Source organism: Acinonyx jubatus, chromosome D2 (assembly GCF_027475565.1).
Source record: "Acinonyx jubatus isolate Ajub_Pintada_27869175 chromosome D2, VMU_Ajub_asm_v1.0, whole genome shotgun sequence".
Taxonomy (NCBI): Eukaryota; Metazoa; Chordata; class Mammalia; order Carnivora; family Felidae; genus Acinonyx; species Acinonyx jubatus.
This window is the reverse complement of record NC_069393.1, coordinates 66,497,983-66,513,413: the sequence shown is the minus strand read 5'-3', so window position 1 is coordinate 66,513,413 and position 15,431 is coordinate 66,497,983. Positions and strand designations below refer to the sequence as shown.

At 49.4% G+C, this 15,431-nt stretch overlaps 1 protein-coding gene across 6 annotated transcripts in view; it reads right to left on the bottom strand.

Moving 5' to 3' along the window:
* Nucleotides 1–590: 590 nt before the first annotated feature.
* RBM20 (RNA binding motif protein 20) overlaps nt 591–15,431 on the bottom strand; it is a 193,877-nt gene continuing 179,036 nt past the window's right edge. For all 6 annotated transcript variants that reach the window (XM_027063038.2, XM_027063039.2, XM_027063042.2 and 3 more), the window contains exons 13-14: nt 8,253–8,374; nt 591–3,615 (exon numbers count right to left, since the gene is read on the bottom strand). In XM_027063038.2, coding sequence (XP_026918839.1) covers nt 3,505–3,615; nt 8,253–8,374 — 233 coding nt within the window. In that variant the 3' untranslated portion in view covers nt 591–3,504. The remainder of the gene's footprint in view (nt 3,616–8,252; nt 8,375–15,431) is intronic.

Sequence of the window (15,431 nt, the reverse complement as noted above, 5' to 3'; positions counted from 1 at the left end):
CCGGGAGACTGGCCTTGTTTTGCTAAAAGACATGGCTGAGGAAGAGCTTAACATTCCAAAAGGAAACAAGGTTCAGGGCTACGCAGCGAACCACGTGTTTTCACCAGCAATTACCTTACACCTGAAACAACCCAGAGGTGATTTATACTATAATCCCCCTTTATGCCTGAGAACTCAGGACTTAGGAAGTCACAGGGCTAACAGGTGCCCGGGCTGGGCATCAACCATCAGCTGAAGGAATGGCCAGAAACAAACCGACTTGTCCTGGTGCAGGACAATGTTGTTCAGCCCACTAGAAGAGTCAGGGCACTGGGCAGTAGGAATGAGGGGCTTATAAGAGGCCAGGAGACTTTTCTACCTGATACTTCAAAAGGGACAGCAGCTCCCCACTCTCCCAGGCTTAACTCTTCTGGAGGTCTACCCCTAAGAATCTCTGATTCCCGAGTTCCAAGTAGAAGCTGTTGTATCTTTTCTGCTCAACGCTTTAGAGACATTCTAGATTCGGAGAGGGACCAGATACCAATCTCTGTGCTCAATGAGCTTCCCCCAGCCACATGTCAAAGGATCCCTGCATGACCGACAGCTACCCACAAGCTTTCAAATTCTCTTTATTAAAAATCTTTTTTTTTCTTTTTGTAAAAACAAACATGGCGGTCAATTATACAGATCAGGAAAAGCGATGACAATTTATAAGACACTCAACAAATTCCAATACTTTACAAGTTCAAGCTTAACTAGTGTTTTTCTTTTTCTTTTTCTCATAAGCTCAAAAAACAAACTCTGGTCCAGTTCAAGTACATTCTAACAGATCACAGCCTTACACTTGTCCAAGAAAGGGAAACCCGGATAGTAATGGCTGTTCTCACACCAACATCAAATCTACCAAATTCTTTGGGAATAACATCTGGATATACTTTATTTTGGGTGTTTACAATGAAAAGTACATCGGCCTTTTGGTATCTCAACCCAGGGTACAAATGAATCTGTTGCTCAAGGTAGCAGCTGCTCTCAAACAAGCTTTTTGGGGAGACACTTTGAAATGTTTGACAAACACTGAAGAAAAGCTTTAAAAAATAGATCAGTATTTTCCTGGTTTTCTTTAATACTGCCTTGTGTATGACACATGTAGGAACAAGGAGTGCAAATTATAGAGTGGGTAAAGGACCATGCCAATGGAATTGTATAAAAATAAATAGAAATAAATATATATGTATATATATATATATATATATATATATATACACCAGTACAGAATCTTAGATGATTTTTAAACTGAAGGTTCTGATTGAACGCAGAGAGCCTCTCCTCTCTCCCTCCCAGGGGCTCTTGCCAGATTTGCAATATGGAGAAGGTCAGTCTATCAGCAAGGGAGCCATTGCGCTACTTGGGAATGAGGCTGTTTGAACAGCTATCCTGGTTTCCATGGAAACAGTGCTGCGGGGATGAGCCGGTGGGGTCAGCTTCCACTTTGCTGGGAGAAAAGACTGCCAGCTTCTCTGAAAATGCTCAGTTCCAGCCTCTGATGGAGGTGGTAGGCTTTTCCCAGCAAGGTTCCCGAGGAGGCCAGGGAGCTGACCGTAGACATCCCCCAGGTGGGAGAAAAGACAAATAGGGCCAGAGATTTTCCCAGAAATGGAGGAGGCTGGTCTCCAGAACACCAGGTAAAAACCTGTGGAGGCAGCTAGAGCTGAGCCACCATTTTCAGAGCCCACTCTCTTGGAGACACCAACCTTTCCGACGCCCCCAGATGGCCTAATGCCAAGGTCAGGCTTCCTGCTTCCTCCAGCCTCTCACTGCTCATGCCCAGGGGCTGGCTGGTCTGCCTCGGGTACTTTCCTTCACTGTTCTCTTTGACAGGTTCCCCGCAACTCTTCTCACCAGTGACCACGTGCCCCAAGGTTTACGCAGGATCATTTTATACATTTTATATTCTACATTTCTTTCTTCTCCGTGCCTCAGACTTACTGATAAAATGTCAGTGTCAAACTCAGATGATTTTTCTATTCTTTCACCATTAGTGCAGAGGACAGAATGTGCAGTATAGGTATCTACCATAAAAAAATCTCACCTACTAAAAAAATTGCAAAAAATAATAGAAAACAAACAATCCCTTCCTGGTCTCTCTCTCTCTCTGTGGTCAGGAATAGAAACATAGGAACCATCTTCTAGGGGCTGAGCCAGGGAAGTAGCTTATTAGCTTGTGGAAACAGCACAAGGCTCCCCTCTTACCTTCTTGAGGTCTTCCCTACAGCTGTGGCCAAGCCTAACACCTCTGTCCCAAATGCTCCCAATGGAATATCAGACCCTCTAGTCTCGGGCCTGAAGGCACTGACCTCTAGAATCAGAAAACCATGCAGGAAGAAAAGTTCTGTTCTTCATAACACTCCACATCAAAGTCTGCACATGGGGTCCTCTGAAATGCCCTTGACCTCCTGCCCACCTATAAATACTTGGCAATCCCGAAATGCTGCTCTTCAGTCCTGCAGCCTTGCTCTTTCCTTAGCTTCTCCACCGCCCCCCACCGGCGAAGACCATTCTAGAAACCATCCCACTGAGAGGCTGCTGGGGCCCAGAGTGCAGGCACCAAGAGCGAGTCAAAGACAGATACCATTTCCTTATTACGTGTCTCTCAAGCAATATGACCCATGGCTGGGAGGCCAGCATCTGACCCAAGCCCACACCAACTACGGTCTCAGCTGAAGGGAAAAGACACTACTGTTTTAATTTTTTATTGAAGTGAATCTACACCAAATTCATTGTCTGGAACAGAACCAACCCTGGTACCTCCTGAAATCCTGAGGACAGAACTAACTTTGTGGGGCGGTGGGCAGTGGGGGGGACTTAACAGAGGTTCCAAAATGAAGAGTGGTTTTCCTCCTCTGTGAAATTCATTAACTTTATTTTAAGGCATGAATCTGATGGGCTTCTAGAATAGTTGAGAGGATGAAAGAGTTATTAAAAATGGGGGCTTTTCGCAAAAGTGGTCCCGCTGGAGAAACTCCCAGCTTCTGCCAACGGATGGTCTAGGGTGCCCCCCTCTCCAGGACTGCAGGGCCCGACTCGGCTCCCCTGCTCAGAATGCCAGGCAGGGACAATGCTCCAGGCTCCCTGAAGTGGTTCTTGACCCAGGGGTTTCTGTGAGATCTCTTCCTTGGTTGATCCGGCTGGCCACCAAGAATTTGGACACTGTGAAAATCCCTGAGAAGTTGGGTTTTATGAAAAATAAATGACCCTTGGCACAGAAGGTGAGAGGAGGAGGGGAAAGAAGAGAAGCAAATTGAAGGAAACAAGAATCAACGGGGAGAGAGAGGGTAGCGCTCCGCCGCTGGACACACGAGGTGACAGCTCTCACCAGGGAGACACTTGAGGGGCGATTTCATGAGTCTCCGAGAAAAAGCTCAGGCGGCCTGGTTTGCCTTCCTCCCAGGCTTTAGCTCCTCCAGGATGTCAGGAAGGCCCCGCCTCAGAAGGCCGTCCTCTCCTGGCTGAAGCCGCTGCAGGGGCCTAGAGCTTCTTCCTCTCAAAGTGTGGCACGATTCCGCTGTCCTCGGGCCTTGGGCTGCCTGCCCCCTCGGTCTCCTTGAGGCCCTCCTCGGCCAGCTGGGACAAGTACTTCTGCAGCGGAAGACAGGGAAGGGAAGGGAGAGGGTTAGCGGTGACCTGGCCAGAAAGGAAATGAGAGAAAAGGGAGGCATCTTACCCTCTTCTCCTATCTTGTCTCCCAGTGGGTGGGACCCTCTCCCTACCCTCCCCAGATCCTTCTGAGGCTACCGGACCCATGCTAAGCTCCCCCACCCCAACTCTTTGTGTTAGTTTACAAGTAATGCATGATTCTTGCAGACGACATCTAAAACACAGATCCTAACAACAGCAAACAATTCCAAAGCCCTTATCCAGTGCAAGCACTGCTGTTTTTCTTATAGAAACTCATCTAGGGGCGCCTGGGTCTCTCCGTCGGTTAAGCGTCCGACTCTTGATTTCAGCTCAGGTCATGATCTCACGGTTCGTGAGATCGAGCTCCATGTCAGGCTCTGCACTGACAGCATGGGGCCTGCTTGGGATTTTTTTCTTTCTCTCTCTTGCTCTCTGTGTCACCCCTGCTCACTCTCTCTCTCTCAAAATAAATAAATAAACAAACATAAAAGAACCCACACCTCATTGAATTACAAAGACTACTTGTTTTCCAGGACAGCTTCAGCACCCAGGGGCTGTGTGTATGACAGGTAGAGGGAGAAGAAGCCCGCTAGACCAACGGGCCTCCGGGAGGAGAGAAGCAATGTCCTTGGATTGTCCAAGGATTGTGAAGGACACACTGCAGCCTCTCCTAACAACCTGTCTCCTGGTGGGCGGGTGGGCAGGCTGAGTGCCCTGGAGGTCCTTTGCTGGATTCCTGTTCTATAGTCGGAGCTGCTCACACGGCCCCCCAAACACTCACCACTATCACTGGCCCCCAGCCAAACGTCAGGCCACGCTTGGGATTCTAGATTCCACACAGTGAGACACAAGTAGAAAGGCCTACGGCCCCAGCTGGGTCCTCTGACTGCCAGGGCAGCAGGGGGCAGTGCAAAGAGCACTGGGTGAGGAGTCAGCAGGGTTTGATCCAGCGCAGTGGTCAAGTAAGTGTGTGGGCTCTGCCATCAGATGACCTGGGTTCAAATCCTAGCTCTCAGCAGGCAAGTGACCCAAGGTCTCTGACATCTGTAAAGTGTGGGTAGTAACAGTATCTACCACGTAAGGTTGCTACGAGGTCCAGGGAAAGTACCGTAAAGCACTTAGCATAGTGCTTGGCACAGAATAAATGCTCTGTAATGTTGCCCTTTATCATGAGTTGCATCAGGCATCTGATTCTGGGTAAGTCCCTCATCTGCTCTCAGCTCTGCTAACCTGGTCAGTGGGAGAAACAGTGCCTTCCCTCCTCTCAGGGTGATTCTGAGGGTCAGATGAGGGGATGTGCATAAGACCACCTGCTCTCTCTAGAACAGACTGGTTGGCTCTGAGAGGTGGGTGAGCCCGATGGCAAGGGCGGCAGACAGACCAAGGGTCCCTGTGGGCCAGGCTGCTGATGGAGGCCTGCTTTGCCCTCCACCTCATCTCAGGAAGGCAAGTGGGTGATTCACTGCTTGTGAGCTCTGGACCTGCAACCAGGCAGGCACCTAGCTTATCTCTCTCTCTCTCTCTCTCTCTCTCTTTTTTTTGAGAGAGAGAGAGAGAGAGAGAGAGAGAGAGAGAGAGAGAGAGAGAGAGAATATCCCAAGTAGGCTCCACATTCGGCACGGAGCCCTACTTGGGGCTCAATCCCATGACCCTGGGATCATGACCCAAGCCAAAATCAAGACTTGGACGCTCAACCGACCGAGCCACCTAGGCGCCCCTAGTTTTCCTCTCAAGCACTTGACCGCACCTGTTGTTCCAGACCACTCGGGGTGGGTTATCTCAGGGCTGAGTAATCCTTCACCCCCACCTCAAGGCCTCCTGGTGCTGCTAAGTTTACAAGTTGCCTGACTCAGGTGTGAGCAGCACTGCTGCTCGGGTCTCAATTCTTCACTTTTCCCACGTGTAACTCGGGGTAGTGTGGGGTGGGCGAGGCTGTGTGGACAAGAGACATTCTGTCAAGGCCATTGACAGAAACTTTATCTGGGAAGCCCGCGGTGGAGGCTCCCAGTTCCCCAACAGGTGTACCAGGGAAACCTGATCTGCAGTTGGCAGGCCTAAAAGGCTTAGCCCATGTCTGGTCCTGACGTGCCTGGGGACCGCAGGAATGGCTCTGGCCTGCTGTGGGGAAGTAAGGTGGCCTGGGGGGTTGGCCCATAGGCCCGGAACATAGTATAGTCCACTGCCCTGGAAAAGAATCCAGGATTTAGAACCAGAGGCCTTGGCAAGCCTATACTTATCCTAACTTCCTGAATGACCTTGAGCTGTGTGGCCTCCTTGAGAGCTACATAATCTAGCTGAGAATGCCACATGAGATCAAAAGTTCTCAAGTCGAGGTATCAGAACTTGCTGGAAAGATTTTTTAAATGAGTATTCTCAGGGCCAGCCCTGGAAAGAATGAATAAGCAGGAGTAGGGTGGGTCTAGGAAGCTGCATTTTTAAAAGATGCTAGCTGGTATGGGGACCATAGTTTGGGAAAATCAGGACCAGATGATTTCCAAGACCCCATTCAGCCCTGCCATTCTATAGATTTTATCTTGTTGGAGTGGAAGAGGAGGATGTCTTCAGTGTAGATGGCTGCCCTCAACTGGCCCTGTGGAGCCCAGTCTGAATCCTTGGTCTGGCCAAGTCAGGCCTTCACCGAGCTCCCCCAGGAGAGGGCAGGATTTGGGCCCGAGGCTCCATAGCTTCCTTGTCCACAGAGCAGCTGCTCCCAGAGGGAAATCAAGAGGTTTAAATGACATGAGTTTGGGCACGGCCAATGACAGATGGTGACACAGGCTATGCTATTATGGGCCTCGGTTTGCAAGATCAGCTTAATAGAGTAAAAAAAAAGGAAAGTGATTAACAATCAGGCAACCTGGGGGCACCTCGGTGGCTCAGTCGGTTAAATGTTTGACTTGGGCTCAGGTCATGATCTTGAGGTTTGTGAGTTCGAGCCCCACATTGAGCCCTGTGCTGATTACATGGAGCCTGCTTGGGATTCTCTCCCTCCCTCTCTCTCTGCCTCTTACCTGCTCTCTCTCAATATAAATAAATAAACTTAAAAAAGAAAAAAAAGGGGGCGCCTGGGTGGCTCAGTCGGTTGAGAGTCCGACTTCGGCTCAGGTCATGATCTCACAGTTCGTGAGTTCGAGCCCTGCATTGGGTTCTATGCTGACAGCTCGGAGCCTGGAGCCTGCTTCAGATTCTGTGTCTCCCTCTCTCTGCTCCTTCCCCACTCATGCTCTGTCTCTGTCTCCCAAAAATGAATAAACGTTAAAAAAATTAAAAAAAAAAAAAAAAAAGAATCAGGCAATCTGTTCCCAAGCCTAGTAACTCACCATCTGCAAGGCTTTGGATAAATCACATAGCTTCTCCGGGTCTCAGTTTCCCTTAGCCATAAAACAAAAGAGTTGACCCATATCTACATTTCTTAACTAGGAATGCACATTAGACTCATATGGAGAACTTTCTGAAATTATGTATTCCTGGACCCCTGCCCCCAAATTCTACCAAGTATCTAACCTAGTATATATATACTTTCAAAACACTGTCCAGGTGATTCTATTTCATATCTCTGGCTAAGAAATGCTAGATCAGCTCCTCCAACAATTTAATTGTGACAGTAATGCCTGCTCAGGAATTAGGGCATGCTGCCACCATAAGGGTCTGTCCTAGTTGAGGCCTCCTGTGTCAAAACACCAGTCTGACTCCTTGTAGTAAAAACATGAGGTGCCATGAACTATTTCTCCCGGGCATCTGATATGCCATGCTTTCTATTAAGTTACTAAACCCCAGCTGTTCCAACACGCTACATATTAGGGGTATTAGTTATAGAACATATTCCTGTAATTCTCTGATTTTAAGATGAGGGTTTTTTCCCCACATATTCACATCTCTGAAATTGAGATGTATTTTACAATTGATGGAGTCTTACCATTGCAACATTTTTTTTTTTCTTGTTGGTCTCCGAGAAATGGGAGCGTGTCTTACAACCGACAGCACCTTACACTGGATGAAATCTGGTATGTAGAGTATTTTTAATATGTCCCCTGTTACTATACTTTAACTCTTATTTTAGTTAGCGCTTATCTCCTACACTAGAATGGAAGCCCCAGGAGGGCAGGGATTTTTGTCTGATTTGTTGTCGTCGTCGCTGTTGTATCTCCAGTGCCTAGAGCAGCGTCTGTACCTAGTATGCCTGCAATTAAGAGCTGCAGGATAGATTTAAATAGGACAAAACAGTGATTTTTATTCTAGCAAACAGGGATACTGCATGGGGGAACAGAAACCTAGAGAAATCTCTGCCTCTGGAACATCCAAGTCTTGTGAACAGGACTCAGCCTCACCCATGGGCCAGGTGATGGCTAGCTTGAATTACTCAGGCCAGAGAGAGAGGGGCAGATACCCCCAAATCCAGGCCCGAACAGAATGTCTTGTGAATACTCCAGGAGAGACAGATGCCCCGAGAGCTCAGGGGAGGCAGCCACCATGTGCAGCAGCCTGGCGGAGTCAAGCCTGAGGAAAGAGCATTTCTCCATGTGGTGGAAGGAAATGGAAACTCCCAGACACAGAGACCAGGGAGTCCCCGGTTGCTCAGCAAGGAAGGCGCTGGTTACCTGTAAGTTCCTGTAGTGAACAGCACTGCGACAGTGGCTTATCTTCGCCATCTCCTCGCTGGTGTAGAACAGCCCACACAGCTTGCAGTAAAACCCAGTCCTGGGCACCACGAACTCCACCCCTGCAGAAGGACAGGGGATGATGGACAGGCAGGGGTTAGGAAGGCGACGTGAGACCCCTGTGGCCTTGCCAGCCGTCCGTGGAAACGGGAGCAGCGAGCTCCATCCCTCGCTTGCCGTGGACTCTGGCTGGCTGGCCAGCTTCTCCGAGCCTAGTTTCCCCATCTGCAGAGCAGGCATGAGGAAAACAGTGCCAACTCCGTTCACCGGTGGTTGAAGGAAGGGATGAACTCCCTCAAGCGTGCTGGAATGCTCAGCAACTCTATGCTCTGCAGCTGCCTCTGCAGACCGAAGCCCTCCGACCATCAGCCTGCTTGCAGGGAGAGGAGGAAGAAGGAGGTTTCTCGCATTTCACTGCTTGGCTTTCATTTCTCCATGCTGTACCCCTCTCTGTAGCTGCTGTGGCCAGGACTCTGAAAGAATGCTCTCATTTTTGTTTGTTCTAGAATTATATTCATTAAAGAAAATTGTAAAAATACACAGAAGTGAGGAAAAACCACTCAGTCCTTCAATCAAAATATTTTCTTTTGCAGGGGGGCCGTTTTAACTGTGCCCTAAATGCAATTCTGTCTCCTCCCTTTTCCACTTAACAGTTACGTAAAATCATAAACATTTTCCCACTTCTCCAGTCTTTACCTCTGAGCCATTAACCAACAGCATTTTATTTGGGATTTGCTAAACAGAGGTCACAGGATTCTGGGAGGCCTTTTGATTTAAAGGAAAGAAAAGAGTGGTCCAATAGCCAGGGAAGTTAAGTGGCAGTGTCCCAGCCCAGAGGATTCACCTGAAAGAGAGGGCAGGAACTCCAGCCTTCACCACGGTGTGCTGAGGGCCATGGTTCTCCTCCCTCTCTCTCTCTCTTTCTTTTTTTAAATTACTAGCCCCATTGCTGAGTTTATTTTTTTACTTTTTAAAAAGTGTTTATTTATTTTTGAGAGAGGGAGAGAGCGAGCGTGAGCAGGGGAAGGGCAGAGGGAGAGGGAGACAGAGGAAAAGCAGGCTCTAGGCTGACAGCAGAGAGCCTGATGGAGGGATGGACCCCGCGAACCGTGGGATCATGACCTGAGCCGAAGTCGGACACTCAACTGACTGAGCCGCCCAGGCACCCCATGGTTCTCCTCTTGAAGCCACGGTCAGCAGAGTGGAAAGAGCCCAGGTCTGAGAGGGTGCAGACCAGACTCCAAGAACCTGTGGAAACCGGGGAGAGTCAGCTGAACGCCACCGTTGGCCGGGGCCTCAGTTTCTTCAGGTGCCTGATTGTGACATGCCAGCAGAAGAGCAGGTATAAGGGCTGTGAAAAAGCAGGACCCGTGATGGAACTAAAGGAACGGGGCTGGCGGCTCCGAATGCCCGGATCCTGCTTCCAGACCGGGGCCACTGGTGTGTGCGCCTGGCACTCGGCTGGGCTTTGCTGCTGCCCATCTGGTTAGTGCCCGCTGCCCTGCTGGGGGCGGCAGTGGTCGGAGAGCTGCCTGCACAGGAGTCGGGGTGGGGGTGGGGGGGCGGCGTGGGAGGCTGGGGGGGGCGGGGAAGGGAGAGAGGGGCTGGGAGCAGCCCACCAGGGGAACGGCCGCTTCTTCTTGCACAGAGGGAGACAGGCCAGGTCCCCACCGAGGCGCTGCGTGTGACCACGAGTCCGGGCTTCCTTCGCTTTCCTGCCTCGGCCTCCCAGAGCGGAGACAGACCTACGCGCACAGGAGACCCTGTCATAGAGCAGCAGCTTAGACTTGTAATTACAATTTTTTTTTCCGTGTCAAAAGAGCCACTTATCAGTGTGCAGCAGGGGGCCTGGAGGGAGTGGGGAGCCCGGGAGGCCTGCCCCAGGCCTGCCTTGACTGATTGCTCCTCTGTGGTTTGGGGCCTGGTTTTGGCAGCCTCCTCAGCCAGTTTTCTCTAACTGCCACGCAGAGCGCTGCCCTGCCTCCAGCAGTCGCCAGCAGGGAGGGGGCCTCCCTCGGCCCTCTGCCCAGAGGGAGGCTGTGTCCTTCCCTTCCTCACCTTCCTCCCGCCCTCACTGCAAGGGACAGAAAAGCGGCCCCTGCCCTGCCTGTGGGTGGCCAGCTCCCCCCTCCACCCCACAAACAGGCTGGTGGCGAAGGAGCATAAATGAAGCAAGGCCCGCCTTCATCCCCTGTTCCCACAGAACGGCTCCCCCCTTGCTGCTGCAGAACAGGGAGATAAAGGCAATTGGGAAGGAAGAAGCACTACCCGGAGACCATGCGGAGCAGACACAGGCCTGGGATCAGAGCCGCTCCTTCCTCTGTCCTGCCCCAGACGCTGGCTGGGCCAGCTGGGTGGTCCCAGCACAGAAACCTGGGGTCTCACTGCAGGCCCCGGGGTAAGGCCTCCAGCATCCTTCAAGTTTCCCCAGAGACCTTCTAACCGCTGCCCTGGGTCCCCCAGAAGGAGCTTCGCTGCCTCAGAAGCCACCAGAGTGTAAAGCTGGGCCCAAGCTGGCAGCTGTGGCCCCTTTCAACACAAGAAGCACAGCTACCGTGTGGGGGGCTGGTTCTGGGTGAGACTGCACTTGAACAAAGGCTCCCACTGCCAAAAAAACACAGAAACACAAAACGCAAAACCAAAAACCAAAAACAAGCTTGGAAGCCACGGAATAATAGAGGGAAAATAGAATTTAGAGTCAGACAGATCTAGCTCCTTGACTTACACTGTGTAACCTCAGGTACATTATTTAAACTCTCTGAGATTAGCTTCCTCCTCTGTAAAACAGAAATGATACCCCCACGAAGGGTGTTATGGGTAGCACCTCTCATTTTGCCTGGTGCTCAGAAACGGAGAGTTTCCAGACACATTTCTCCACAGAGGCCTTATTGCCCTCTAACCTTTCACCAGGGCCGCCTGGAGAACCCAGACTCCAAAGGTTGGCAGCAACACTTCCCTGCCCCTGCCTGGTGCCCAGCGGCTGGGCAGGCGGTACCAGGTGGTGAAAAGACCGCGCTGAGGGAGGAGAAGCCTGAGGAGGATCCCCGAATGCCTGGCGACTCCCCCCTGAGTTAACTGGGAGTTGCCCCGGGCACTACATGCCAACACCATCTTGGATGCCTCTGGAATGGGAGGGCCACAAGTGACGCTACCGCGTCGAGAAAACTGTGAGCTCCCCAACCAGTCTGGAGCCACGTGGTCCTCTCATTTTTCAGCCTCTACTAAGGGAACGACGATTAAAGCTGCATTTGCTTTCTAATAATAGCTCCTGGCCCGGGCAATTCTAACTCGGTCATCCTAGCAAAGCCTGCGATGGGTGCAGGGGGACCTTGCGTTTTTGCAGACAATGCCCTTTGGTACTGGTAAGCACAGGCCCTGGCAGGCGCAGGCTGGCTAGGGTCACCCAAAGCTGGCCTGAAACACATGGGCAGTGCCCTCTCCCCGCCAGCCATGCTCACCCCAGTCCCTGAGCAATGGCACTTCACCTCCCTTTTACTCTGGATCCTGGCATTTCCCCTTCGCCTCCCTGCTCTCTGTAGGGACAAAGCCTGGAAGTCGTTCCCTGCCTCCCTAGAAGTCTCTGCAGTAGTGACCGATTCTGGAGGGTGAGGGTTATGCAGCCTGAGTGAGAGGAAACAGTAGGTCTCCATTACTACCTCATGAACGAGTAATAACAACAGACAACCCTTCAGTACCTTCTACTGGAAGATACTAAGACCTTACAAGTACTCATGCGTTTCATCCTCAAAGTAAATGAACACAGTAGGCTTCTATGTTACTACCCTTATTTATTGATGAAGAAAGTCAATAAATCAATGAAAAGAGTCAAAGAGGTTGCTCATTGTCTCCTAGCCAGCTGGGATTTGAACCTGGGGAGTCATTTTCCACAATTTGTGCTCTTAACCACTACACAAAAATTGCCTTTCCTACATTGTGCTTCCTGTGCCAGAGGAACCAGAATGGCAGAGTGGTCTCAGATTAGAAGCCCGAGTTCTGACCTGAACTTGATGTGTGTTCTTGGGTAAGCATCTGGGCTTCCATTTCCTCTCCTGTCAAATGCGGAAAATAGTACCATACCCCGACCCCCTGAGATAAGATAATGGGTCTCAAAGCTAACCGAAGACTACATTCAAGACAAAAGTACAATCTGTAAAAGGCCCAAACTGGAAGCAACCCAAATGCCCGTCAAGAGACAAATGAATCAACAAAATGTGGTTTACCTGTATCCACAATGCAATACTCCTCAACAATACAAAGAAGCCAACCATTGATCCACCCCACAATTATCAATGAATCTCAAAATAATTATGCTGGGTGAAAGAAGTCAGGCAAAAACAATGTATCCCATATGACTCCCTTTCTATGAAATTCTAAAATGCAAACTAGTATTTAGTGACAGAAAGCAGATCAGTAGTTACCTGGGGACTGAGGTGTGGGGAGGGAGGAATTACAAAGGAGCACCAGCAAATTTAAGAAGTGATGAATACGTTCGCTCTCTAATTGTGGTAATGGTCTCACAGATGTACATATATGTCAAAACTGATCAACTGTACGCCTTACATATGTGCACTTCATTAACGTCAATTATACTTCATTAGAGCTGTTTTTAAAAACAGAATGAGATCCCATTTTCCTAACAGGTTGGTAAAGATTAAAAACTGATGACATCCAATGTTGGTAAGGAAGCGGAGAATGAGAATCCTCACTCCGGCAGTGAAAACTGGTATAATCTTTATGGAGTGCAATTTAGCAGCAATTATGAAAATGTGAAATGCAAATATATCTGATGCCACCCCCCCCACCCTGCAATCCCATGGTCTAGGACGCTGTCCTACAGAAACCCAGGCATGCACACAAATGTAAGAGCATGTCTGGAAGGCAGCAGAGCATAGAGGCGGCAGGGCCCCGTGAGTCAAACTACTGGGATTTGAATCCTGGCTCCAATCTTTGCTAATCATCACCTTTGTAATTCTGCATCTGAGATTCCTAGCCTATAAAATAAGGATAAAAATATCACGTACCTCATAGGTGTTTTGAGAGAGTTACATGAGGTAAGCACTAGCAATGGTGCCTGCATGGTAAATCATAAAAATAAAAGCTTAACTATTATAGCCCTTTAATAATGGGAAAAGAAACTGACAATATCCTAAGTGTTCACCAGGAGAGAAATGGATAAGTAATTTATGGTGTACATCTTTTAGGATGGAATATGTGTGCTGGTTCAGAAGAATGCATTCTCTGTGTACTGATGTGAAGAGATCTCTAAGACCCACTGTTAAGTTAAAAAAGCAAATTGGAAGGGCGCTTGGGTGGCTCAGTCGGTTGAGTGTCTGACTCTTGATTTCTGCTCAGGTCATGGCCCTGGGGTCGTGGGATCGAGCCCCGTGTTGGGCTCTGTGTTGAATGTGGAGCCTGCTTAATAAGATTCTTTCTCCCTTTGCCCCTTTCCCCCGCTTGCACTCTCTCACTCTCTCTCATAAAAAAAATTTTTTTAAATTAAAATAAAGGGTGTGGGGGTGCCTGGATGGCTCAGTTGGTTAAACGTCTGGTTTTGGCTCAGGTCATGATCTCCCAGTTCTTGAGTTCAAGCCCCATGTCAGGCTCTGTGCTGACAGCTTGGAGCCTGGAGCCTGCTTCAGATTCCGTGTCTCCCTCTCTGCCCCTTCCCTGCTCACACTCCATCTCTCAAAAATAAATAAACATTAACAATTAAAAAAAAAAAAAGCAAACTGTAGAACATTCTGTGTATAGTGTGATCTAGCCCGTGGGTATGACCATGGCTACCTCTGGAGCTGGGGAGAAAACTGGAGGGAAGAAACACAACATTTAACATATACTTTATATGGCTCTTATTTAAAAAAAATTTTTTTAACGTTTATTCACTTTTTGATAGAGAGACAGAGCACGAGTGGGGGAAGGGCAGAGAGAGAAGGAGACACAGAATCCAAAGCAGGCTCCAGGCTCTGAGCTGACAGCACAGAGCCTGACACGGGGCTCGAGCTCACGGACTGTGAGATCATGACCTGAGCTAAGTCGGACGCTTAACCGACCGAGCCACCCAGGTGCCCTTATATGGCTCTTATTTTTTAAATTCGTCATAATAATCTTTCACACTTTTGGGAATGAAAAATAATAAAAGAGACATGAATTACAAGGTAGCAGAGTTTATTCTTAATTTTTGCTTGTGTGGGTCATACAGATTCCAAGTTCTTGGAGACTTGTGTTCCATTTCTCAACTGCCCCAGAGTGCTCTGCATGGTGCCATGTTATTTAGTAAGCGCTGCTCAGTACCAAGGAGTACTCTATGAAAATGGAGCATTTGGAGGACAAAAGCAGTAAGAAATGTTTAAAAGGAGATGAAAACAAAAAGAGAAACCTGATGGAAAGGGTGAGCATCTGTACTGACCAGCCCCTCCCTGAATAAGCAGACATGTGGTCACTGGTCATCACATAACCCATTCTTCTCGTGCTTCCTTGTGACGCTTTCCCAAATGACACCTGCCTAAGCGCTCTCTCAAGCAGCTGCTACTTCTCCTTTGTCTCGTTGCTTTCCAACCTCTCAAAGTCAAAGCAAAGACTCAAAGATGATGTGGAGTGGGAGTCACTGGGTTAGCAATAGTGTCAGAAGCTCCCAGGTGCCCTCACTCTGCCCTGAGACTTTAGTTAACTCTCCCCTTTGAAAATGTGTCCTAGTTGATTTATTATTATTTTTTTAAATTTTTTTGTTTGAGACAGAGAGAGACAGAGCATGAGCAGGGGAGGGGCAGAGAGAGAGGGAGACACAGAATCCGAGGCAAGCTCCAGGCTCTGAGCTGTCAGCACAGAGCCCGACGCGGGGCTCGAATTCATGGTCCTTGAGATCATGACCTGAGCTGAAGTCGGACGCTTACCCGACTGAGCCACCCAGGCGCCCCTGATTTATTATTAACCTCCCTTCCCATCCCCCTCCAACACTTCCACCATTAAAAGACCAGTGATCCAAGTCAATCCCATATTATAGGTGAAAACACTAAGGCTCAGGAACCCCAACCTATCATTGCCGGTCAGGCCTCTGCATTTGCACATTCCCTGCCCGAGGCCTGAGCCACCCCCTTCTCATTGCCGCCTACCATCTGGTCC